The sequence below is a fragment of the Girardinichthys multiradiatus genome, chromosome 7, assembly GCF_021462225.1.
Source record: "Girardinichthys multiradiatus isolate DD_20200921_A chromosome 7, DD_fGirMul_XY1, whole genome shotgun sequence".
NCBI classification, from domain to species: domain Eukaryota; kingdom Metazoa; phylum Chordata; class Actinopteri; order Cyprinodontiformes; family Goodeidae; genus Girardinichthys; species Girardinichthys multiradiatus.
In genome coordinates, this window is record NC_061800.1 from 35703468 (window position 1) to 35730866 (window position 27399).

Here is a 27399-nt window from a genome sequence, read left to right on the forward strand (position 1 = left end):
CTTACATTCTAACTAAATTCAGACAAACTAAATATTGATGAAAGCTCTGTTTCAACATGTTTTATAACACGGTGTTTCAGAATCAGAGGAATGACAACAGCAACTGGGTCTAGAGTGCCATGTTTGGCCCTTCCAGCCAACTGTGATATCATTCTTAATGATCATCTGTCTTAATGACACATCAGCTTTTGTCAATAATTTCCTTGTAGATTACAAACCAAAACGGCCTTGAACACATAATATTAAAAAAACTATACAGGCAACCTTTTTCTATTTAGGTATAAAAGATCCTCTGTAACCAATTACTGTCTCCTGATATGAGGCAAGTGATAAATAAAATGATGTGATAAGATAGAGGTCACAAATAATTGGAGAAGAAAATCTCAAACCTCAAAAATGTGTCCACATACTCCTTAGATTTATGTGTCCCTGCACCATAACACATAACTCACATTTTTCCTACAGACTGATTGCCTTAATGTAACACCTGACTGCAGATTAATCAGTTTCATTGCTGTAACTGTTGAGCTCATGACATCACAAAGGGAAATGAGGACACCCAGTGAGCAGTTTTTAATTTCTCTCATGGTTATCTCACGCTGTAAATGGGTTTTAAATGTGAACTATATGTCAGCTGTCAATGTACGTTTTTCTTAATAACAAACAAAATAAAAACCTGCTTCATGTCCACATGTGACTCATAGTAGAACTGCTGTGTTTAGGACACTTAATTAGCATTTGACTCAAAAGATTTTTCAGTATTTTAAGCATCGATTTGCAAAGGAGTCTAGATGCAAGGTGTTTGCTTGCTCAAACATTTTTATAAAAACCGGCATCATAAATGTGTTGTATTTTAAATTAATGAACTTATTTGTTTGGAAAACAGGTTTGAATCTGACTATAATGGAACCAACTGTAAAAACAACAAATAGGACCGACCTCAGTTGTAAACAGCTGGAGCTCATTTGGAAGGATTTGTCATGTAAACGCCGTTGAGATGACATTTGTTGCGAACTCTGTCATTAAAAGTAAACTACCCAACCAACCAACAGATGGTTGAAAGTTAAAAATTACAGAATATTATAATTCTTCTGCTGCATATGGACTCTCCTGAGCTGAAAAAAATGGGTGCACACAATTTGTCACATGGCGAGGTGTACCGGATAGATTTGGTTTGCACAAGATTTTAAATGTTGCGTCAGGACGGGCATAATCTGGATGTCCACTTTGACCATACAATTGATATAAACAATACAGAGTTGTTTAGGTGCGCACAAAAGCAGCGATTGTGCACAACATGATGTAGTTGAGGCTAGGTTTCAGCCAGGAGATCATTTCTGTTACATTACATTCCACTGTTGCTTGTTACATTATCTGTGTAACACACTCTGACAGGTTATCATTGACCTCCTCCTAAAGCAAAATGCTTCGCCTCCATTTAACAGGATAACTCCTCCTTTGCCATTTTGTCATCATTCCTTGCTGGTTCATCACTGGCAGACTGCTAAAGAGCATGCCAAATGTCAGTCTGTTACAACCTTGTCTTCTTTGTGTTATTAAATGCCACTGTTAGGAAAGCATGAGCAACATTCAGATGCTCACAAGTTTCCTAATCACAGGACTCCAATATGTTCAAGCAGTTATGGTGCTTGGTTGTTTGTGTGTTGCCCTGCAATGGACTGGCGACCTGTCCAGGGTGTACCCTGCCTCTTGCCCATAGACTGCTGGAGATAGGTACCAGCTCCCCCACGACCCACTATGGAATAAACGGTAGAAAATGACTGACTGAATGAAATGTCAAACAGCTTGAATTAGTAAAAAAACATTTCAGTAAAACACCTGGTAATGCAAACACATACCAGACACTGAAACTTTAGACTACTGGAGACTTGCCAGGCACTGACGCCATGTGACCTAATTCCTGCAGACCACTGCGCCTGAGTGTATAAAACTGAAGGCCAATATATGTTGAAAAACTTCATCAATATCTTAAAGACACCTAAATATGCTGCCTTGTAAAAGTATTCAGACCACATGAACCTTTTCACACTGTAACATTAAAACCACAAATTGCTGTGTATTATATTGGCATTGTATGTTATAGATTAACACAAAGTAGTGTATACTTGTAAAATGGAAGGAAACTGACACAAAGTTTGAATTTCTTACAAATAAAAATACTTTGTAGAGCCTACTTTTACAGTAACCATAGCTGGAAGCCTTTTGAGGTATGTCTCTTCCAACTTTACATCTAGAGACTGAAATTTTGGCCCATTTTTCATTTCAAAAAGCTCAGTCAAATCCACCCTTGCCACAGATTCTCAATTTGACTTACTGTAGGTCTGGACTTTGACAAGCCTTCACAGAACAGCCGTATTCTCTCAAACCCCCAGTCGGTCGTGGCAGATGGCTGCTCACACTGAGCCTGGTTCTGCTGGAGGTTTCATCCTGTTAAAAGGGAGTTTTTCCTCTCTGCTGTCGCTACATGCATGCTCAGTATGAGGGATTGCTGCAAAGTCAATGCCAGTGACTGTCCACTGTCTCTACATGCTCATCCAGGAGGAGGGAATGCTGCAAGTCACTGACTGGATGTAATCTGCTGGGTTTCCTTAGATAGAAAAACGTTTTATCCAATTTGAATAAAAAGCTAACCCTGACTACACTGTTCAATTGTTAGGATTAATTGGAATGTATGTACCTGACTTTTGTGAAGTGCCTTGAGACAACATGTGTTGTGAATTGGCGCTATATAAATAAAACTGAATTGAATTATTCTACTGGGTTTAAGCACACACAGATGGACTCAGAGTATAAATGAGGTGATTCCTAAAGGCAGTTGGTTGAACTTGATTTTATTTAGGGGTATCAAAGTAAGGGGGGCTGAATACAGATGCACAGCACACTTTTGGAAACGAAAAGTGTTCCTTCCACTTCACAGTTGCTAATTTGTGTTAGCCTGTACATTAAATACAGGTCCTTCTCAAAATATTAGCATATTGTGATAAAGTTAATTATTTTCCATAATGTCATGATGAAAATTTAACATTCATATATTTTAGATTCATTGCACACTAACTGAAATATTTCAGGTCTTTTATTGTCTTAATACGGATGATTTTGGCATCCAGCTCATGAAAACCCAAAATTCCTATCTCACAAAATTAGCATATTTCATCCGACCAATAAAAGAAAAGTGTTTTTTATACAAAAAACGTCAACCTTCAAATAATCATGTACAGTTATGCACTCAATACTTGGTCGGGAATCCTTTGGCAGAAATGACTGCTTCAATGCGGCGTGGCATGGAGGCAATCAGCCTGTGGCACTGCTGAGGTCTTATGGAGGCCCAGGATGCTTCGATAGCGGCCTTTAGCTCATCCAGAGTGTTGGGTCTTGAGTCTCTCAACGTTCTCTTCACAATATCCCACAGATTCTCTATGGGGTTCAGGTCAGGAGAGTTGGCAGGCCAATTGAGCACAGTGATACCATGGTCAGTAAACCATTTACCAGTGGTTTTGGCACTGTGAGCAGGTGCCAGGTCGTGCTGAAAAATGAAATCTTCATCTCCATAAAGCTTTTCAGCAGATGGAAGCATGAAGTGCTCCAAAATCTCCTGATAGCTAGCTGCATTGACCCTGCCCTTGATAAAACACAGTGGACCAACACCAGCAGCTGACACGGCACCCCAGACCATCACTGACTGTGGGTACTTGACACTGGACTTCTGGCATTTTGGCATTTCCTTCTCCCCAGTCTTCCTCCAGACTCTGGCACCTTGATTTCCTAATGACATGCAGAATTTGCTTTCATCCGAAAAAAGTACTTTGGACCACTGAGCAACAGTCCAGTGCTGCTTCTCTGTAGCCCAGGTCAGGTGCTTCTGCCGCTGTTTCTGGTTCAAAAGAAAGAAATTTCTTTCTGTGTCTTACCCTCTTGCTTGAGGGTGTCAATAATGGCCTTCTGGACAGCAGTCAGGTTGGCAGTCTTACCCATGATTGGGGTTTTGAGTGATGAACCAGGCTGGGAGTTTTAAAGGCCTCAGGAATCTTTTGCAGGTGTTTAGAGTTAACTCGTTGATTCAGATGATTAGGTTCATAGCTCGTTTAGAGACCCTTTTAATGATATGCTAATTTTGTGAGATAGGAATTTTGGGTTTTCATGAGCTGTATGCCAAAATCATCTGTATTAAGACCTGAAATATTTCAGTTAGTGTGCAATGAATCTAAAATATATGAATGTTAAATTTTCATCATGGCATTATGGAAAATAATTAACTTTATCACAATATGCTAATATTTTGAGAAGGACCTGTAGTTTTGCAAGGTGCTGTAAATTTCAACCACTTGTAACAGATCTGACAGAAATCTTGTTTGGCTAAAAAGTTTATTTGGTCACAACAGAGCACATTTCATTTAGAAGCGTCTCAATTACTTAATTATTTTGAGGCTTGCCATATTTTAAAACTACTACAACTAACCATTTCCCTATTACATTCGTAGCTTGGATTTCATAAAGTTAATAATGTTTTAAAGCAGTGAAAATAGTTTTGCGTGCCACAAAAGAAGCACCAAGAATTCAGAAGGGGCTTGAGAAAGGGGGTTTGTTGAAGAAGATTTTCTGCTTCTTTTACACGCTGCGTGGGTCGTCTCTTGCATTGTTGGACCTCCCTCCGTCTGAAACTAAGCCATGCCCAGATAAATCGCTCCCAGCAGACAGGGGACCTCCACTCAGGGGCCGCTGACGGACGGAGGAGGTTGGAGAGCTGCAGAAAGTGGAGCGCAGCAGGAAACCCCAAACTCTCCGGCGGCGTTGAAGTAATCACACACCAAAAATCCCACTAGGAGCACCTGTGGCCGAGTCCTGCTGCACCCGAGTGGGTCTGATTTTAAACAAAATGTCCGGTCACAGCTCCACAGCCGGGTTGCTGGTCGCTCTGTGCATCGGGAGCGCGGTGAACTGCATGCTTGATGTGGCGCACAATGATCCGCCGCAGTATCGCGTTTCCTCGGTCTCTCCAGGTAAAACGGATTCAACTTTTTCTCGGCATAGATATTTCTTCATCTTACATTATTTTTATTACTTTATGACTTTTTAAAATTTTTTAATTTAGACCTATGTTCTCTTTATCCGTAATGTCGCTGATCTGAAACAATTTATTTGTTAAGGCGTTTAATGTTATCAGGCTAATGATGACATCAAGCACTAATTGCCTTGATCAGCCTCTGCTCTCTGGGTCACAGGGTTAACCTTTAACTCAAGCCCTCCTCATCTTCTTTGTCCACATGAAACCTGAAATGATCCACGTTCATAGAAAGTCAAAAGACGACTCTGGGGAACCATTGTAAGGTGGATTAAAGGGGAAAAATATAATTGCTCTGGAAGTAGGGAGCTCTGTACAAAGAAGGTTCCTGTTGGGGGAGAAAACGAGGATGGCTATTCTTCTCCACCCTGTGCAAGTGATTTATGACAGTTTAGAAGTCCTTTGAAACCTTGTTACCAATACTACTGCTGGAGTTTGTTCAGAAACATGATGGACAGAGTTTGTTTAGTTAAGACATCCATTATTCAGATATAAAAAGTCTTTTCTTGTTGTGTAACCAGTGATAATGATCTTTGTGTGAAGCCGTGGTGAAGAGAGACCTCTGTCCAGGAACGGTTTTTGTCTTTCCAACATAGACCCCCACCCTCTTGTCTGAGTGTTTTATGAAACATTTAGTGTTCTCTCCTCTCTGCTCAGATGGCTGTGTAGAGAACGGTCAGATGTATAAGGTTAACGACCAGTGGGAGCGTCCGTTTCTGGGCAGCATCCTGATCTGTACCTGCAATGGAGTCGCTGGGATTAAGTGCAGGAGCAAACCAGAAGGTTAGTTTGTGTGTGGTTACACTGCCCTGAGAGGAAAATGCTGAATGCTTTTACATTTTGTGTCAAATACAAAAACCTTAATAGTGTGTTATGCATTCGTATTCAGCCCCCTTTACTCTGATACCCCTAAATAAATTCCACTGAACCCAATTACATTTAGGAGTCACCATATTAGTAAAGTATGCTTTGACAAAGATGAACATCTTTGTCTAATTTAATCTCAGTTTAAACAAAGATGTTCTGTAAGGCCTCCGAGGTTTGTTAGAGAATATAAGTGAAGAAATAGCCTCACAAGACCAAAGGACACAGCAGAAAGCTCAGTGGTAAAGCTGTGGAGAAGTTTAAAGCAGGGTTATGTTATAAAACCATACACTGACCTTTTCTCCTTTAGCACTGCTCAATTCATTAACTGAAAATGGAAGAGTAAATCTACAAAGACAAATGTTAAACTTTTAGCCTACAGGAGGTGGGAAGGTAATGCTACACATCAATATGTCACCCCCATGGTGAAACACGGTGGTGACAGTATCATGCTGTGGAGACCAGAGCTGGTCAGAGATGGTGGAGGAGTTAATTATAGAGCAGTTTTATAATAAATCTAGTTAGAGTCTGCAAAATAAATGGTGGAGGTTTGCCTTCCAGCAGGACAAAGACCCTAAACAGACAGGGAGACCCCCAATAGAATAATTTAAAGCAAAGCATAATTATGTGTTAGAATGTCCCTAAATCCAATTGAGAATCTATTGTAAAACTGAGATATAAATCACTCAATACAAATGCTAAATTTTTCTGATTTGTATATGTGAAAAGTTTAGAAAAATACCATTTTTACCATAACCCGCATGATCATTTTTCCAAATAATCTAAAGATGATTTTCTTTTTTGCTTTACCTATGTCAGAGGAAAAGTGTTATGACAAACTGGGCCAGAAGTACTACAGCATGGGAGAAACGTTTGAGAGCCCCAAGGATGGCATGATCTGGGACTGCACCTGCATTGGATCTGGGAAGGGCAGAATCAGTTGCACCATTGCAAGTATGTGTTGCTGTTTGTGGTTCCTCTCATAGCCTCTCTGTTCGGTGGGTGGTTCTCCCTTGCAGTTGCATCCTGGCTGGAGTTTTTTTTTTCCTGCCACTGTGTGCCAGATTTACTGTAGTAAACTTCTTAAACTCCTTATACTCTGTAGCTGATTGATAAATGATGCCATTCAGCTGCTTGCAGTTAGCTGAAGCGTTAGATAATGATGATAGTATCTGAGTTATTTCCTTTTCTGTGGCTCTTCTTTACTATGTTTACATACAATCTTCAAATCTACTTTCTGTTTACCTAACCAGATCGCTGTCATGATGGGGGGGCTTCATATAAGATCGGAGACACCTGGAGAAGACCCCATGAAGGAGGCTACATGCTGGAGTGTGTCTGTCTGGGTAATGGGAAGGGAGAATGGACTTGTAAACCTGTTGGTGAGTCATTCAGACAGCTAACTGATTACTCAGACTATAAAGTTCAGTGTGCCAGAATTCTCTGACTATGGTTTCTCTGTTTCTGCCAAAAAGTTTTATACTTTTCAGAAAATGATTAAAAATATTTTAGAACCATTGTGAATGTTGAAACTGGGAGAGCAGTGAGTGGAAAATAGCCGTGAATGAGTTTTTATTGTTGCAGCTGAGCGTTGCGTTGACCAGTCGGTTGGAACATCCTACGTTGTTGGGGAGACGTGGGAGAAGCAGTACCAGGGATGGATGATAATCGATTGCACCTGTCTGGGAGAGGGAAATGGACTGATCACGTGCACATCCAGAAGTAATTATTTAACTTACTTCCTCTGTATTTTCTTTCCCAGGAGTTATTCCATGCCATTTGTTGTTATTTTAGGTTAAAACTAGAGATGTACCAAGAAAAAGGCTGGTGACCAGAATCAGATGAGACAAAAAGTATGATCTTGTTAGAAACAGTAAACGCACCATACATAAGGGCAACCCAGTCACAATGGAAACCACACTCCTCTGTGAGCAAGCTATTACTGAGTGAAAAAGAGTAAGTTAGCTATTTCCTGTGAGGTGTTTTAAATTAATGTCAGTAGAATTGCAGTTTTGAAACTGTAACTCTTTAAAACCTGCAGCCAGCTCATATCTAGACACATTTTTTTTTATTTTCAATTGATTCTTTTTTTAAAAGAAATTTGTATCTTGTGTGCGAAAACTAAAAAACAAATGTTGCTAACCGTAATCTGTCTTGTAAAGAAGGTAAGTAATTTTTTGCTCGTTTTTCTTCATTCAGCTCAGTATGTTGGGCTGTTTATTAGAAGTCGTTGTATTATTTTACAATAAACATTTTGTTTGATTTTAAAAAGTTTAGTTTTTATTAAAAGCTCCCAGAGAATCATGTTTTATAGGTATCTGCATGTCGGAGCCTTAACGAAAATCGGTGATCAGAAATTGGCCGCATGATCTCTGATCTTTGCGTTTTAGTTAAAACCTTAAAATCGGATATAGCTTTAGAAATCTTAAAGTAAATTAATTTGTGTTCAATAGTTTGCTTTTTGTTTGTCTTTAGTGTCTGTCAAACAAGAAATCTGGGTCACTGAGTGTCATTCAAGCAGAAAATCAAATCCTTTTCCTCTGATGTCCAACTAATCTCGCTTGGAGGACTATGGGGAAAGTTGAGCTTGTAAATACTGGAGGTTTTCAACAGGCTTTGGAGGAAATGTTGTACAGTTGTGTCCCCATCATAAACAGCTACATGCATCTTTAATTATGCTGTCTGATGCAACAAATAATGATAGATATTTAAGCTTATTAGCTTGTTATTGCATTCGAGAATCTAGGGAGACCAATAAGGCTGTTTTATTTACCAGAGGTCTTCAGTACCTTCTTCATGTTAACAAATCACCTGCAAAGTTTTAAGATACTGACATGGAAACAGCTCCAGGAGGAGTAACTCCCCACTAAGTAATATTTCCAGCGGCATAGGTTGTCACAGCATTTCTTACATCTAGACTTGCACCATTTTTAGGTTTATAGTTTTCATCACTTTCATACTAAATAAACCTCTTTCTCTTAGATCGCTGTAATGATCAGGAAACTCGGACCTCATACCGTATCGGAGATGTATGGACCAAGACAGATTCTCGCGGCCACCAGCTCCATTGTCTCTGCACAGGGAACGGCCGTGGAGAGATGAAGTGTGAACGACATGCCTCACGTCACACCACTGGCCTGGGTGAGAATTAATAATATCCAGGTTTACTTTTTTTCCCTGTGCCTCATACCTCTGCACTTGGAGACGAATTTCTACCAAAGACGGATGTCTTTGGAGAGAGAGATAAGAGGTGCCGAGTGTCCAAGCGACAAAGTGAGAATGACATGTCTTTTAGCTTAAGATCATGAGATGAGGAGACATGGACTGTTTGTGGGACCGGGGATTTTGTCAGGAAAACACACATGGGAATTTGGGAAAGAAAAAATGTGCTCTGATTGAAACGATTATGGAGAGTGATGTAGAAAAATGTCGTAGTTGTGACATAATGTCAGTGGAAACCAAAAGAGTGAGCAGTGATTTATCACCTTTATCTGAGATAATTCTTCCATTTTTCACTGGATCCTTTTAATGTGCAAATTCATGTGAGTAAAGTTCAACTAAAGGAATTCAAAGAGTCCTCACAATGCTCATGTACATGTTCATAATTTATCGCTTCATCTGTTATTATGAAATACTGTTACTAAGTTTCTTTTGTACTGCTCTCCAGATGTGTCAGTGATAAACTGATAAACTATTAGATGTTAACCAGTGAAAGTATTACAAAAACTCTTTGGATTCATTTTACTTAGATTTAAATCAATATTTCCGGGTAGAATTTATGCAAGTTAGCATCCAACGTACTTATCAAAATGTGTTAAGTTTTAAATAACTAAGATAATTTAATAGATTTAAAATAAACCGACTAGTTTATTTACTCAAAGTTTATTTCCAACTACTGTTTTACATTCACTTTAACAGCCAGTGTTTGTCAGCTTATATTTTATTAATCAAATGGAAGTATAAAACATAATATAAGCAAGTCCCTGTAAATAGTGGTGATATTGTAGTTTTTATGCAGCACATTCAGTACCTGCAGCATCTCATCGCTTACACCCTGAAATAGTTTGCTTTTGCTCCTGTCAATTTAGGATAGTTCAGATTTTTGAGACCTGGTTCTGTGTCGATGTAGTGAGCAGTAAATATCCTAGAGGCACCTCTTCCTCTATAACAATCCATCAAGTGCCTTCCATACATCATTGAAAGTTATGGAGGTGAAAATAATCATGCAGTTGTTACCAATATTATATACTTCTGTCAGTCTGCCCCAGGGCAGCTGTGGCTGCAATGTAGCCTACCACTGTCAGTGTGTGAATGTGTGTATGAATGTGTGCAGATGACTGATGGTAGTGGAAAGCGCTTTGGGGTCCTGGGACTAGATATAGCACTACACGAGTACAGGCTATTTGCCATATATGTATACAATATGTTGCAAAATGGAACATGTTAAGGAAAAGCTGGCGGAGTAACAATTAATTGGAAAGTAAACAGAAATGAAAAGCTTAATAAAAGAACAATCACTTGAGCTACTAATGTAATATCAGCATTACTTTTGGTTTACATTGTGCTTCTTTGTAGATAACCATCTAACTGCAAAATTAAGGTTTATAGTGTTGGATTGAAATTAGTAATGACATTTTTGAGACTTTGTTTTAAAATGGGAAAAATTCGTATTAATATTCTCTCTGTCTAAGTAACCACAAGGTCGCCTCTTATATCTGAATTTCCTTTTATCTACACAACGGTTGTTAGGAGTGCTAAACCGCAGATAAAATGCGAACTGCTCATAATCTCGACACAACCTTACATTACAATCATTTGAACATTAATTTTACAATCATCTCACCAATTGGCCATTGATGTCTTACTGGGTATTTTGCAGCAGCCATTTATTATCTTGTACGTGCCAGTCCGAATGCAAGCTGTTAATGAATGCTTACGTTATTCTGTCATAAAGAGAATCCATTTATTTTGTTTTACAGCCGATAAATATGTTTTTCTCCCATAATGCAAAATCATGTAATAGCTTCTGTTGGGGCAAAGCTGGTATTCTTCACATGACATCTCATTTGAGTCACACATTGTGTTACAGGCACTGGCTCTCATGTGGTACCCAACATCCAGCCTGCGGTCTACCACCCTGTAGCTGTACCAGAGCTTCTCCTGGAGGGACCCTGCAAGACTGATTCAGAACTGACATACTCCAGTGGGCAGCGATGGATCAAGAGCCAGGGAAATAAAAAGATAATCTGTACCTGCATGGGAAATGGTGTAAGCTGTGATCAGTGGGGTAAGAGACAATCCTTTTTTTTTGTTAATTTAATTTAAGCCACTCGCTGGAGGCATTTTGTGAAAAGAAGTCCTCCTAAATAATGTCAAAAGGCAAACAATAACTAGCTTTTGTTTCCATGTCGGCATCCAGATGGACCAGCTCCAGTGTACGGTGGCAACTCTGGAGGCCTTCCCTGTGTGTTCCCATTTGTTCACAAGGGAAAGACCTACCACTCATGTACCTCTGAAGGGCGCAGTGATGGGCAGTTGTGGTGTTCCACTTCTTCTGACTTTGAGAAAGACCAGAAATATTCCTTCTGTACAGAAAAGAATGGTGAGCAGTTATTGTTATTAAAGCTGGAAAACGTAGGAGAATTTTGAAATAGTTGATTTTTAACCATTAATTTTGATTGTTGTCAGATACCCTGCATGCTTGTTTCTGCATTAATACAACAAGATCACAAAAATCTATTTTGTATTGAAGTTTAGATGATAAATCCCAAGAAGTTCAAATGTCTGATTTCCTTTGTCTTTAACAGTTGTGGTGATGACACGAGGGGGTAATTCCAACGGTGCCCTCTGTCACTTTCCATTCCTCTACAATGGCCGAAACTACACTGACTGTACCTCAGATGGTCGGAAGGATGGCATGAAGTGGTGTGGCACCACAACAGACTACGACACAGATCATCGTTTTGGGTTCTGTCCAATGGCCGGTAAGTCGTTAAACCAGTCTGGTGTTTTGCTTTATTATCACTACTGGGTGCCAGCCATTTCACACTTTGGGTACCCGACTCTTTGGGGTACAAAAGAAGCCGTCGGCCACAGAACGTTTCATACAGCCCATGCAGTCATATCTGCCTTGTTAACAGGTTTTATTCCCTTTTGATAGCTAATGATTTAAAGTGAATTTCTTGTTTTGGGTTGATTAGGGCTCATCATTTAAAATTTTTCATAACAAATACTTAAATACTTTTTGTTTTTAAATATTTAAGCACATTGGTACCGAATTAGAAGTAGCAGGGCAAGCGTTTTCCCTTCCTGAAAGTAACAAACTTGATTAACACTGCTAATTACCATGTCCCTCCAAGCCCCATGTGAGTTTTATTATCAACCCAACCTGGGTCTTCTTATCAGAGTGTTGTTGTAGTGAAATCCTGGCTGATATCACAGACTCTGTCTCATTTACAAACCTGTAACCTCATATATCGACTAACAGAGTTTCTGAATTTACATTGAAGCCACATACTGTAAAAAGAGTGACAGACTGAGACCAGTGAAACAGTTTTGGGCCGATGATCCTTTCACGCTGAAGAAACGATTTAAGCAGACCCCTAACATGTTTATTATTGGTGTACATGTCTGGATCCAGGTGTTTTCTAACTTACCGGATCAAATGGACCAAAATGTTCTTTGTAATTTCTTTAGAAATCCTTCTTCCACTAGTGAGACCACCTCTTGGCTGACACCAAGTTGTTAAAACTATCCTGTCAAGTTTTAACAACAGCTGGGGAGGGGTGTCTGTTTAAACACCTTTGCTATTGTCTGAGCTGTTTGTGTGAGGTAAACCCATTCCTCTGCTGAAAGGAGCAGGCTGCCTTCAATTTGGAATTAACTGCTTTGCAGCCATTGTCAAAACAAACAAGGATTTTGAGATGTTAATGGGTTGTTTCAACAGACCTGGAGATCATGCTTTCTCTCTAAACGTCTTCAAAGCCGGTTTGGTAATCCTCTGTTATCTAGTCAGAAAACAGTCTCCAGGTGTGTTTTAGCATCCAGGACCCAATCTCATCATGTAAATTCAGTTATTTACATTGTATGATCTCCTGTCTCATTCTAATCGTTCAAAAGAAACGTATTTAATTAGACCCCTTTGCTTGTCTTAACTGCTTCTCAGGTTTCTTATTTGGGAATTAAAGTGTTGAATAGAAGGGGTTCTTCCGAAGCCAGGCACTATGTGAGCATCAGCATTATGAGTCAGTAGCAAATAACACATTGTTAGTAAGACTTGGTTCACAGTAAAGATGATTCTGTTAAAATAAGTAATTGAATTACCCTAATTACCTGCTCAGGCCTGAAGTTGCATACATAAGCTCAACATGACCTTGTTATTCCTGGAAAACGTTTTTGATTAAATGCATTTTCAATGAACAGTGAAAATGCCTCAGAACAATTTCTAATTTTAATGTCAGAACCTTCAAAATGCAACCAGCTAACTGAGGCCTGTAGAGTTTTAGAAGTAATTATAGAAACTGTTAAAGAACAAATCATTTTTCTTATGTTCTGATACATAAAACCCGACATTTGAATGATGGCGTGTCCATCTTTTTACAATGAACATATAAAAAACATATTTTAGTCATGTATGGCTTTAATATTCACATCTGATATAGTTAGTGAAAAGTTATGTCCTCATTCGTACCACAAACAATTTTAAAAAGCTTTTTATGTGACAGGAATATGTCCAAATATCACCAGAATGGGGCTTTTTTTAGGGCAACTTTCATCCACATTATTAAGTATTATTATAAAGTTAATCTGCTAACAAATCATTTCTGAGGTATTTCAGAGTCAGAACCTGCAGAAATCAACCTGCTATGAATTCTTCAAGCTTGGTCTAGATTGTTAATTTATTTTTATTTATGCCTAATTTTGTAACAAAGTCGTGTTAAAATGCAATTCTTTCAGGCATCACATCATCCACATCTGGATTTAATTCCTGTCTGCTCTTTCACCTGCTGTTAGGAAATTTAACTCCATTGGTGATTTTACATGTGATTAATTTGTAATTTTCAACAATAAAAGCTTTGTTCTTCTTCAGAACTTGTTGTGCGTTCTGCGTATATACCTTCCTTCATGTGGAACCCGTAACAGAGGAAGAGCTGGGCTGAAATAAAGCCGGTGTGCCTCAAACTTTATTTTAATAACCCATTTTTAGGCTGGCACCTAAAGGCTGGTCTCTGCTTGTTGCAGCCACACTTGGAAACTTTTTGTCTCTGATGCTCCTTCTATTAATTAACTAAAACCCTATGATGAACACACACAGTCATTCACACATGAGAACACAAGACGGCTGTTTCTAACTGGTAATCAAACTTTCTTTTCTATTCACAGGCATTTTATGACTGTTGTTCTCACTACAGCTCTTTGTGATAATTATGGGATGCAGTGATATTTCCAGTTTGAAGAAATGGTCTGTACATTTGTTTCTGTTTGTGATTTAGCAAATGAAGAAGTGTGCACAGCAAGCGAGGGGGTGATGTATCGCGTAGGCGAACAGTGGGATAAAAGACATGATGTTCTTGGTCACATGATGCGTTGTACCTGTGTCGGCAATGGAAGAGGGGAATGGAGCTGTGTCGCTTACTCCCAGCTTAAAGGTATTGGTCAGTGGAACCTGATCACCTTAATGTTGTTTTAGCCGCACCTGCAAAAAATGGCAACAAAAATAGTTGAAAAAACACAATGAAAAGCATTTGTTCCCATCCATGATTTGTCGTATCTCTTCCATGCAGACCATTGTCTTGTGGATGGTGTGACCTACGAGGTTAACCAGACTTTCTCCAAAAACCACGAAGAAGGATACATGATGAACTGTACCTGCTTTGGTCAGGGCCGCGGTCGCTGGAAGTGTGACGCCATTGGTGGGTTTAGTAATGGTTCAGGTTCCGCAACTTTGTACTTGGGTTTTACGTTCTGTGTGGATGGTTGAGGATAAATTTTATAAAAATGATGAATATAAATAGTATTAAAACACAGTGTGCAATGACTGATCTTTAAAACAATAAAGAACGTTGACAAGACAGCAGATGAGCAGTAACTGAAAGCTAAAAAAATCCAGGAGCTTCAGCAGACTATTTAGTGTGGGTCAAGTTTTCAGTTAATAATGTTTTGGGACTCTTTGTTGGCACTAAAATAAACTTTTATCTTGTGAACTGTTACCATTTGTAATTTATGTAGATTTAGTCACAAAATGTAAACAAAATGTCTGACACAGGCTGCAAGTAACAGTGTCAGCAAACCTAATTTAAAATGATTTTTTTGCTAAAGTGCATGTTAGGCACTACACTGGTTTATCACTTCTTTGTCTGAATGATTAATAGTCCAGAGTTCAATGGAATTAAAAAACAATCTTATAAAAAATGGTAAGATACTAGATTCAGTGAGTACAATAGAGGCAAAGCAAAAAAAACTTTGAAAAAACGTCCGAAGCCTGATGGCTGATGGCCAACTCCTCTTCAAAAGCCTAGAAGAAGATGTGGCTCTGTAGAACTAAAGTACATGGAAATAACTTCATCCATCCATCTATTTTCTATACCCATTTATCCTTGCAGGGTCAAGGGGGGACTGGCACCTATCTCCAGCTGTCATTGGGCCTGAGGCGGGGAACACACTGGACAGGTCGCCAGTCCATCACAGTCCTTGAGTTAACTTTTGTTGCTAATTTTTATTATTGTGCTCTCAGACCATTGCCAGGACCCAGAGACAAGAACCATCTACCAGGTTGGAGAATCTTGGGACAAAGTCATCCAAGGAGTCATGTATAAGTGCATTTGCTATGGCAATGGCGTTGCAGAGCATGGATGCGAACCCCAACTGTCATATCCTGGTAAGATATTTCTATTTAGGTTTTGTAATGATGCTTTAAACATTTTATTGCATGCACTGCTGTCCTGAAATCTATTAAAGATGCTCTGTGGGAATGACATTAGTGAATACAAATGTGTGCAGTATTCTCTCCAAGGTATTTGAATGGATTTTCTACTTGGTAAAACATTTGGTAGATCAGAAGGTAAAATGGTAGTTATCTCTTTCACCTAATGCTTTTATGCTTTCCCGGAGATGCTTTCGTTCTGTCTTAGTGTGACCTATGCAAGTGAATCAACCTGCTTCTGTTAAGGCTCTGAGCTGCCAGGGGATGAAATCACTAAGCCGAGTTGACGAGTAGGTGGGAAGTGGGTTGGTTTGCTACAGCTGCATTTGTGTACGCTTTCAGAGTTGTAGGTCTTTGGTGGCTTGAGTTGAGTTGTGAAAGGCCACAATGGCTCGTCTCTGGTTAGTGTACAAACTTAGGAGCCAATACTTCAGAGCAATGAATGAGTGTGGATGTTTGTAGTTTCATTCTTTTCTGTATTCTTTATGTTTATTTATCGCCAGCCAAATCTGGTGTTTAAATCAGTCTCAAATGGACCTTAATTTGATGTTTTAAAGGAAATAGTAAATTTCCCTGCCATGCAATTCACATCATGCCTCTTATGGGTCAGAAATGGATGCTCTCCCACATTTTCCACTTTAGTTTTTTTTTTTTACTTAAAGAGCACATCTGCATTGAAGCATGCCCTGCTATGAAGTACATGACAGTACAGAAAAACATTAAATCATCCACACATCTTTCTGGACCTGTCCAGATTTTATGCATGAAACGGTGAAGGACAGATTTACCCCAGTCACCTTTTGCAACTTTTTTCTCAGATTGCTGACTTCACAAACCAAGCTTTAACACTGGGAATATGTTTGTCTAAGCCACCCCTCATATGAGGCCCTTGACTTTGATGTGAAGCAGACAGTTAAAGGAGGGGGCTGTGATTTCCTATTTTAACAGGTATGCCCACCCCCACTTTGAGCTTTTGTTCCTGCCAGCAGGGGGTTCATTGCTTGCGTTGTTGCCACAGCTGTACTAAAACGCCCCAGTCCATGACTGGATACAGCCACAGAACACATGGTGCCCTCCATCCCTGAATATCTGAACATCGAATCTCATTACAGTTAAGCTTAGAGTCTTTCTTGCTTTTCATGGTTTGCTTCTTTAAATTTCAAGGATATTTCTTAAGTGTACCCTGTTTGGGTAATTTCTTTTTTTTCCGTATTTCCTTAAAAAGTCACATAGATTTAGTCATTTTATTGATAAAAGATTTTACTAAATTGATAAAATACTAAGTAAAGCTGTAAACGTTGTGGAAGTGAGTCCTGATTAAAATTGTTGGGTCTTAAGTGAAGAAACATTACATTTACTTGTTTGCTGAAGCAGGTTGAAGGCAGATTTAAAACATAGGCCACTTCCCTGACATAAGTGGCCATAATAGCAACCATCTGTAAACTTGCACCGTGTGTATTTTTGTGTATTTGTGCATGTGTGTGCGTTATAAGGTGAAATACAGCATGCACTGATTGAAGGCAGCAAGATTTCCAGGCTTTTAGTCAGTTACCTAAGAAAGCAAAACACTATAAAAGGTAAAAAAAAGAAAACCAAAGTTACAGATTTTTTTTCACTTTGCAAGTTTTCACAAGCCTCTAACTATGCATAAAAATTGATACAATCTTCTTTAACGTGTTATTCTGCCTGTTATCTGTTAATCTCTTCCTGTGTCTGGTGGTTTTTAATCTTCAAACCATTTTTTATTATCAGGATGACTTCTGTTAGCGCCTCAGTTTACTGCCTCCTATGTTCCTTATCACCATCATGCTGTGTGTCCGCCTGAATGTCAAGGATGGGTGTTATGTCTACAGGTGGATAGTTTACATGCATGAGTGTGTCATTGTGCATTACAAAGATGTCTGCAAGCAACTCTGGGAAACTGTTTCTGAAACATTTAGTATCTCAGCTGCAAGCAAGCAACTATTTTAATGCCCGTCCTGCATATGATTCTGTGTAACCCTTACCCTGGCCGGTGGCTTTGTGGGTCTGTTATAGGCAGTAATTGGTTCCAGATTGTTTTTGAGGTTTGTGTATTTGCTCACAGCATCTGGTTAACCGAGCCACTTGCTCAAAAACATTTATTACAGCTCTGCTGTTTGGAAAAATGGTTAGAAAACCCCAGTTCTTTATAGAAGCTACCAGATTCTATCTCCAGAGCTTACATCAGGAGGCTGCTGAACACATCTGTTTGCATTAAAAACTTGATACCCTTTTAGGTGGTGTCCCGGGGTTAAAAAGCTCCGCAGTGGCAAGGCTTCGGGGGTGGATGAGATCCGCCCTGAATACCTCAAATCTCTGGATGTTGTGGGGCTGTCATGGTTGACACGCCTCTTCAACATTGCGTGGCGGTCGGGGACAGTGCCTCTGGACTGGCAGACTGGGGTGGTGGTCCCCCTTCATAAGAAGGGTGACCGGAGGGTGTGTTCCAACTACAGAGGAATTACACTCCTCAGCCTACCTGGTAAGACCTACACCAGGGTATTGGAGAGGAGAATCCGGCCGATAGTCGAACCTCAGCTTCAGGAGGAGCAGTGTGGTTTTCGTCCCGGCCGTGGAACACTGGACCAGCTTTATACCCTCTACAGGGTGCTCGAGGGTTCATGGGAGTTTACCCAACCGGTTCACATGTGTTTTGTGGACCTGGAGAAGGCATTCGACTGTGTCCCTCATGATGCCCTGTGAGGGGTGCTCCAGGAGTATGGAATTGGGGGCCCTTCATTAGGGGCCATCCGGTCTCTGTACAAGCGGAGCAGGAATTTGGTCCGCATTGCCGGCACTAAGTCGGACCTGTTCCCGGTGCATGTTGGACTCCGGCAGGGCTGCCCTTTGTCACCGGTCCTGTTCATAACTTTTATGGACAGGATTTCTAGACGCAGCCAATGGCCGGAGGGGTTCTGGTTTGGGGACCAGTGGATTTCGTCTCTTCTTTTTGCAGATGACGTGTCCTGCTGGCCCCCTCTAGCCAAGACCTACAGCATGCGCTGTGAAGCGGCTGGGATGAAGATCAGCTCCTCCAAGTCAGAGGCCATGGTACTCGACCGGAAAAGGGTGGCTTGTCCTCTTCAGGTTGGAGGGGAGTTCCTGCCTCAAGTGGAGGAGTTTAAGTATCTCGGGGTCTTGTTCACGAGTGAGGGAAGAATCGAGCAGGAGATCGACAGACGGATTGGTGCGGCTGCTACAGTAATGGGGGCACTGTGCTGGTCCGTTGTGGTGAAGAGAGAGCTGAGCCGAAAAGCAAAGCTCTCGATTTACCGGTCGGTCTACGTTCCTACCCTCACCTATGGCCGTGAACTTTGGGTCATGACCGAAAGAACGAGATCCCGGATACAAGCGGCTGAAATGAGCTTCCTCCGTAGGGTGGCCGGGCACTCCCTTAGAGATAGGGTGAGAAGCTCGGCCATCCGGGAGGAGCTCGGAGTAGAGTCGTTGCTCCTCCACATCGAGAGGAGCCAGTTGAGGTGGCTCGGGCATCTATACCGGATGCCTTCCTTGGGAGGCACGTCCCACTGGGAGGAGGCCCAGGGGACGGCCCAGGACACGCTGGAGGGACTATGTCTCTCGGCTGGCCTGGGAACGCCTTGGGCTCCACCCGGAGGAGCTGGAAGAGGTGTCTGGGGAGAGGGACGTCTGGGTGTCTCTGCTGAATCTGCTGCCCCCACGACCCGGTCCCGGATAAAGCGGAAGACGACGAGTACAAGTACCCTTTTAGGTATTCATCATGGCTGCAGTTATTTTAAATTGCTTCTCATATCATGTTTCCTCTCTTGTATCCGCTGAGCTGATAAGTTGGCAGTGTATTCTTCATTCAGTTAAGGTTGAGCTGTCATTTGTTTTGGAAACCAGACCACAACTCTTTCCTGAGTGCTGTCAGGTGCAATAATGACCAAGAATTAAAAGGTTTTCCCACAGACTCCCCAGGTTGGAAAACCTGTTAAATGTTGTTTAGTTCTGTTTGGCTTAAACTGAGACTCTAAATTAGGCAATAAAACTAGAGATCTATCAATCAGTTTTGTGTCTGGGTTCTCATCTCTAGATTTGACGTGTCAATACAGATTTCTTTTCAAATTCTGAGATTAACAGGATTCAAAATGATGTTTTTTAAATCCTTCTTCTCTTAATAGACATACATTATTGTCATATATTTATTTCTTTATTAGTATAGAGACAAGTGAAGTTATATTATGTTTTTTTTTTTATCTCACAGCAAAGACAATATGACAAAGTTGACATTGCAAGCTGCCTTTAGCATATTGTCTTATGGATTAGTGCGGTTAGCATTAGTAACTGTTAGCATAACTCTCTGGATCTTTTTTCTAGAGAATGTAGACCCTCTGAAATGTTCAAAAGGCTGCTAACATTTCCAAAGAACAGAATACAGAGTACAGAATAGAGCACATTTTCCTGTTGTATGTTCAGCCTTCCTGTTATCTGCTGAACTCTCTCTACTTTAAAGGGTAGCAGTCTAATTTTATTGTAATAAAATGCTTCGTTAGGTATAGTGTGTTTGCTGATCGGAAAAATATTTTTTGAGTTTCCATTGGGTTGATTACTGGTCAGCCTAAAAATCCAGACCCCATCTGATTTTTTTGGTGCGTTTCTAAATTAAACACATTTGTTAAATGAGAAAGCATTTTCCATTTAGATTTAAACTCAAGTTGTTGTTTGCGTGCCAGTTGGACATGACAATTTTGACCCTCCTCCAAGATCTACTGAACTTGTGTTTTAGTCCAATAATGAATCACAGGTATAGTTGTCTAACGGTTGATGAAGACCACGATAAGCTATTAGTTAAATAGGAAGATTCTTATTGAGGTTTGACATAAGTATATTTTGTCCAAAATAAAAAAAAGAGCTTTAAAAAATCTAATCTTTTAATATTTCCTTGTTAGATGTAGTTCTCATTTGATCTACATTTCCAAAAATACAAGATTTAAAAACTTGATAAAGTAGAACAAGAAAGACAGACGTTTCTTCCCCTCCAGGAAAGGAAATCTGTGCTGGAATCTCACGGCAACCTGCTACTTTTTTCTGTTCAGGAAAACACAGCTGAACACTGGCTGGCTGTGTTTATTAAAGTTTAGTGAAGTGATTGGGGTTTGAAACTAAAAATGTACTGATATTGGTATGCAGTAGATTTTCCTGTTTTTAAAGCATTAATATGATTTAACCCATAAGAAATGCATTGATTATATTTACTCCCAGATATGCATCGATCAGAATTTTGTGGATAATTTCCAATTTTTCCAAAGCTTTGACAAGCTGTTATTATCTTTGGGCAATTGTGATTTCTGTTTGTAAACCGTAATTGACAGCATTCAAATCATTTCTTTCTAGCCTTCCTGTCATAAATAATTGCAGATGGCTTAAGCATTTTTATTAGCAGTTAGCCAAGTTAGCAAAACTTTAACCTCTGCAGGCATTTTAATCCCATAGAGAATGTACAGGGGTTGGACAATGAAACTGAAACACCTGGTTTTAGACCACAATAATTTATTAGTATGGTGTAGGGCCTCCTTTTGCGGCCAATACAGCGTCAATTCATCTTGGGAATGACATATACAAGTCCTGCACAGTGGTCAGAGGGATTTTAAGCCATTCTTCTTGCAGGATAGTGGCCAGGTCACTACGTGATACTGGTGGAGAAAAACATTTTCTGACTCGCTCCTCCAAAACACCCCAAAGTGGCTCAATAATATTTAGATCTGGTGACTGTGCAGGCCATGGGAGATGTTCAAATTCACTTTCATGTTCATCAAACCAATCTTTCACCAGTCTTGCTGTGTGTATTGGTGCATTGTCATCCTGATACACGGCACCGCCTTCAGGATACAATGTTTTGGATGCACATGGTCCTCAAGAATGGTTCGGTAGTCCTTGGCAGTGACGCACGCGCCCATCTAGCACAAGTATTGGGCCAAGGGAATGCCATGATATGGCAGCCCAAACCATCACTGATCCACCCCCATGCTTCACTCTGGGCATGCAACAGTCTGGGTGGTACGCTTCTTTGGGGCTTCTCCACACCGTAACTCTCCCGGATGTGGGGAAAACAGTAAAGGTGGACTCATCAGAGAACAATACATGTTTCACATTGTCCACAGCCCAAGATTTACGCTCCTTGCACCATTGAAACCGACGTTTGGCATTGGCATGAGAGACCAAAGGTTCGACTATAGCAGCCCGGCCGTGTATATTGACCCTGTGGAGCTCCCGACGGACATTTCTGGTGGAAACAGGAGAGTTGAGGTGCACATTTAATTCTGTCGTGATTTGGGCAGCCGTGGTTTTATGTTTTTTGGATACAATCCGGGTTAGCACCCGAACATCCCTTTCAGACAACTTCCTCTTGCGTCCACAGTTAATCCTGTTGGATGTGGTTTGTCCTTCTTGGTGGTATGCTGACATTACCCTGGATACCGTGGCTCTTGATACATCACAAAGACTTGCTGTCTTGGTCACAGATGCGCCAGCAAGACGTGCACCAACAATTTGTCCTCTTTTGAACTCTGGTGTGTCACCCATAATGTTGTGTGCATTTCAATATTTTGAGCAAAACTGTGCTCTAACCCTGCTAATTGAACCTTCACACTCTGCTCTTACTGGTGCAATGTGCAATCAATGAAGACTGGCTACCAGGCTGGTCCAATTTAGCCATGAAACCTCCCACACTAAAATGACAGGTGTTTCAGTTTCATTGTCCAACCCCTGTAGATCCAAACCATACTCTGAGATTTCTAGAAGGCTCCAAATCCAGGTGTTTTAAACCTAAAAGGATGAACTAGTACAACTTTTCTGTACGGCAATTAGCCTTCCTGTTACAATGTGAAAGTCTTGCTCTTTCTTGTACACTGAATAAACAATATAAATTACATTTTGCAGAAAATAATGTTTGCGTTTAAGCAACTCCTTACATGTCTGTGGTTCAACTGACCTTACATTTATTGAAGAATACAATTCTGAGTCTTAATTACTGTTTTAACAGTTTCCACACAGAGTATTGATGTCATCACAACCTGAAGGCGCTTACATAAATTTGTTGTTTTTTTAGTTTCTTTGATTCCAGACTAACTGGTTGTTGATTTGTATTTTAACAACCCAAGTGGTTCTGCTTACACCTCTCTGTGAACCCCAATCCCAGGTGGTCCTCGTCCCGTTCAGGTAATCATAGCAGAATCTGGTGGCCAGCAAAATTCCCATCCTGTTCAGTGGAACACTCCATCATCAGCCCATATAACCCAGTACATCCTGAAATGGAGAGTGGTGAGTTTTTCCTGATTGAACAAAGAAAATACAAAAAAAGTTAATGTTCTTAATTTAATGGGTCTGAATATTTATCAACAAATTTAACTTCCAGTTGCAATTAAAATTTCTTTAATACAGAAAGACACAGCTAGCCCATGGAGGGAGGTTGTCATTCCTGGTCATCTTAACTCCTACACCATCTCTGGCCTCAAACCGGGGATTACATATGAGGGCCAGCTGATCAGTGTGCTTCGGTTTGGACACAGAGAGATTACTCGCTTTGACTTCACCACCACTTACGGATCACGTGAGTTAATGGAGACAGATCTCAGTGATAACTGAATGTTTAAAACATTTTTTTCTTTTGTCTAGTTCCTATATATTGCCTGCCTAATTAATATAAAATCATTTTTTCTGTTTTAGTAATTCCATTATATGGAGAAACCACGCTTCCCCCCCCTGTAGTTGAGATCTCCGAATCAGTGACAGAAATCACCTCCAACAGCTTCGTTGTCTCCTGGGTTTCTGCCTCTGACACCGTGTCTGGCTTTAGAGTGGAGTATGAGCTGATTGAACAGGGTCAGGGAACTGGGCAACCTTTTGTTCTAGGTTAGTGGAAAAATGAACATTTAGGGTATGGGTTTGTGCCAAAGTACTGTGAAGGTACTGTTGTCAGTTTTAATTTACTGCAATGATCTTTTCCCTCATGTCAGATTTGCCCCGTTCAGCCACTTCAGTGAACATTAACGAGCTTTTGCCAGGCAGGAAATACAATGTTAACGTCTATGAGGTTACAGATGGAGAAGAGGCCAACCTCATTCTCGCTACTTCACAAACAACTGGTGGGTAGACTCATGAATGTCCCTTACAGTTCAACTAGAGTGAGAATAAAAGAAGCTACAAGGAACATATAATGCATCTTCTTTAGATCTCATATAGATCATCTGATCAAGGATTTCTTTTTATTTCTCACAGCACCTGATGCTCCGAAGGAACATGAAGTAGAGGAGGTGGGAGATACTTCAATTGTGATCAGCTGGGAAAGACCCCTAGCTCCAATCACTGGTATGTTACAAGGCATGAATCTCTGACAGAATGAAAACCTATTGTTAAAAAGCATGGTTTCACAAAACTGCAGAATTAAAACAAAACATTTGAAACAAAACTTTGAACTTACTTACACTTTAATTTACTGAGTGTCAAATGCAATTACTACTTCTGTAAAGATAACACATATTCAAATAATGTTGAAAATCAATAGAGCCAGAAATGTTTTTTAAATTATTTCCTCCTCTATAATTTTGATACACAATTCAGCAAATGGAGTGGCAGAGCGCAGATGAGCATTTTGATAGATTAAGCTATTTTGTGCACATGTAGACAGAAGTCAGTTTTCCAAGTTCCAAGTTGTACATGCAACAAGGATGCCGCCTGAAGTCGGAATCCTGAGTAATTTCAAGGTCTTACATTTCAGCTTCCACTATAGTTGCTGTGCACATAAACAGGGAAAGCTACAGATATGAGCTATTTATTACAGCTTTTGATGAAGTATTTATTACAGCTTTTGATGGTTTGTATCTCATTAAACCAGTGGCATATACTGTGCTGTTCAAGCTCTTATTTGTGTACACGTTTGCTTAGTAATGCAACTCATAAAATTGAGATAAATGCATTATTATTGGCCTCTATTTCTCCAAGCAGCTGGCACAGAAACAATACTGGTGGTTTTCAAACTAGTGTGTGCTCATCTGATTCCTTTTATAGATTTGAGATCCAACTTTCGAGATGAATTAAATGCATCATAATTTATTAAAACAGATTCATGTGTAAATATCCTGAAAATCATGATTTAATCACAAGTACTATTACAGTACTATTACATTTAAATAGCAAAACCTAAATCTGTGATAAAGCAGAGCACACTTTCAAAAAAGGTGTACGAAGTAGTGTGAGGCCTGAACAAAAATAGAGAATGAACACCAGGTAAATTTGCGGTAGTAATGGTTCTACAATAAACAAAAATGTCGATATTATGAAACTGCGGTATACCTTGTAACCTTATTACAATGCTGTTATTCGGCCCCAGTCACAGCCTGTTACAGTTCTGTGGGACTTTTTGCTTACAGTAAATAAACTAAATTTTATTTTTCTGTGCAGGATATCGTGTTGTCTTTGTGCCATCAGAGGAGGGTGAAAGCACGGAGCTCACTCTTCCTGATACAGCAACGTCTGTAACTCTGAGCGACCTACTGCCAGGGATATCCTACAACATTAGCATATATGCTGTGGAAGACAGTCTGGAGAGTGAACCTATCTTTGTTCAAGTCAACACTACTGGGGAACCACTGCCAGGTTAAAAAACAGCATTCATTACCAATTTTAAATCACTATGTATGGGTGCTTAAAAGTGAGATTGCTGTGTAATTGTGACTCAAATGAGCCAAACCTCCCCCCAATAAACTACATCAGTGAAGTAAATTCCATTTTAGAAAGCTTTGTTTTAGGGCTGCGCTGATATGAAAATTTGGGCCAATATTGATATCTGAAATTAACACTGCTGTTATGGTCGATAACAGATTTGTAGCGATATTGCATATATTTCCCTTTAACTAGATGTTTGACTTATGTGACCGATGCCGATATGTTAAAATTGACTAACATCGGCCGATACCGATGATAATGCAGATATATCATACATCCCTACTACTTATTTCTTCTTTATAGTGGTATTATTCCTGTTTATTTTATCCTCCCAAATTCCCGACGAAGGGTTACTAAGTGACTCTTACCAGAACAGTGTCATTTAATTTGACAAAAATTAGGCCTTTTCTCTGTAAACACAATACGTTAGTGTGAAGTTTCTAAAAATCTTCTCATCTTTGAGGTCATTTTTTCTGTGCACGCACAGAGGGAGGACAAAAAAACTGTAAATGTGATTTATTACTCTTGTCCTGCAGGATCCCTCTTGAACTAATCTGAAATCCATTCTGCGGCCTGTTTAGTGTTGTTTATTTATTTATTCTGTAAAGTATCCATTTCAGGACATGACTTGGGAAGAGTTTCAAATGGAAAGAGAAGGCACTGAGTTCACAGCTGCTCCGCTGTTGTTCTGCTCCAGTGGATTTGTGTAAAACTTCCTAGTCTGCCAAGTCGAAAATGCATTCAGGCCAGATGTTGAAGAAGTTTGCGAAAGCTTGTTTGTTGGATAGACTGAGGATGCTTGACCTAGTTTAGAGAGTGTAAAATCATGTCTGTCGCATTATACTAAACTCTTTATGCATTTTCACAAGTTCAGAATGATAAAGTGTTAGTTGATCTGGATATCTTGTGAAAATTCATTGCATGGAAATTATTTCTTTTAATTTTTTCTTGCATATCTATTGCAAGTTTCTGCTCCTAAAAGGAGTGTCTGAGCCCTACCATCCTATCTAAATTGGGGAAAAGATGTAATCATAATGCATTTTTTAATACAATCTGTCCTACTTTTATGACCATGGTTAGATGGGTTTAGTTACATCTGACAGTGGATGCAACAATGTAGTCATTTCTAATTTTTTTTCATAAATCGCACAAAATTGCTGGTGATTTTCTTTTTTGCTGCCGGGGTTGCAGATGTTATTCTGAACAGCTGGGCTAAGAACTCAGTTTTTTGTTTTTTTTTACTTAAACATGGACAAGTCCAGCACTAGATGTAATACGACAGGGTTGTGTAACGGGTCTGACCCACCATACTGGGTTAGATTTGGAACCCAAAAATATGTTAAGTGACTAAAGTCTAATGTTAAGACTCCCAAAGAGTGGGTTAAAAAGAATAACCCATTACTTAGATTATTAAGCAAGTACTATTACTTTTAAAATATCCAAGTAATCTTGCATTTTGGACAATGAAAGGAAGCCAGACTACCCAGAGAAAACCCACAAATGTGCAGGGAGAACATGCAGACTGCACACAGAAAAGCTCTGGTTGGGATTAACGCTCATGGCCCTCTTGCTGCGAGGCAACAGTGTTAACAACTGCACAGCAACAGCCTCAAAATGTCTAACATGATTTTCATTAACAAACAACAGAGCACTATATGAAATATTGCTTGTCTCTAATGACGTTTTGACTAATTCTTTCCTGAAACTGGAAGCATTGCTAGCCCTAGCTTGTGCTAATTACTTTGCAGGTAAACGTATTCTTACGCTAACAGACTTGTCATTAACATAAGCATAACATAAGCATTATATAACAGAATTTGACCAACTT

General features: G+C 39.9%; 1 protein-coding gene across 1 annotated transcript in view; it reads left to right on the plus strand.

Moving 5' to 3' along the window:
* The first annotated feature begins 4714 nt into the window (after nt 1-4714).
* The window catches only part of fn1a (fibronectin 1a), a 39311-nt gene continuing 16626 nt past the window's right edge, over nt 4715-27399 (plus strand). Inside the window, exons 1-18 of the mRNA XM_047370305.1 lie at nt 4715-5018; nt 5738-5863; nt 6764-6898; nt 7198-7326; nt 7529-7666; nt 8927-9085; nt 11034-11231; nt 11364-11546; nt 11752-11928; nt 14437-14592; nt 14728-14856; nt 15678-15821; nt 23047-23168; nt 23289-23457; nt 23574-23759; nt 23864-23992; nt 24126-24215; nt 25308-25502. Coding sequence (XP_047226261.1) covers nt 4895-5018; nt 5738-5863; nt 6764-6898; nt 7198-7326; nt 7529-7666; nt 8927-9085; nt 11034-11231; nt 11364-11546; nt 11752-11928; nt 14437-14592; nt 14728-14856; nt 15678-15821; nt 23047-23168; nt 23289-23457; nt 23574-23759; nt 23864-23992; nt 24126-24215; nt 25308-25502 — 2689 coding nt within the window. The 5' untranslated portion in view covers nt 4715-4894. The remainder of the gene's footprint in view (nt 5019-5737; nt 5864-6763; nt 6899-7197; nt 7327-7528; nt 7667-8926; nt 9086-11033; nt 11232-11363; nt 11547-11751; nt 11929-14436; nt 14593-14727; nt 14857-15677; nt 15822-23046; nt 23169-23288; nt 23458-23573; nt 23760-23863; nt 23993-24125; nt 24216-25307; nt 25503-27399) is intronic.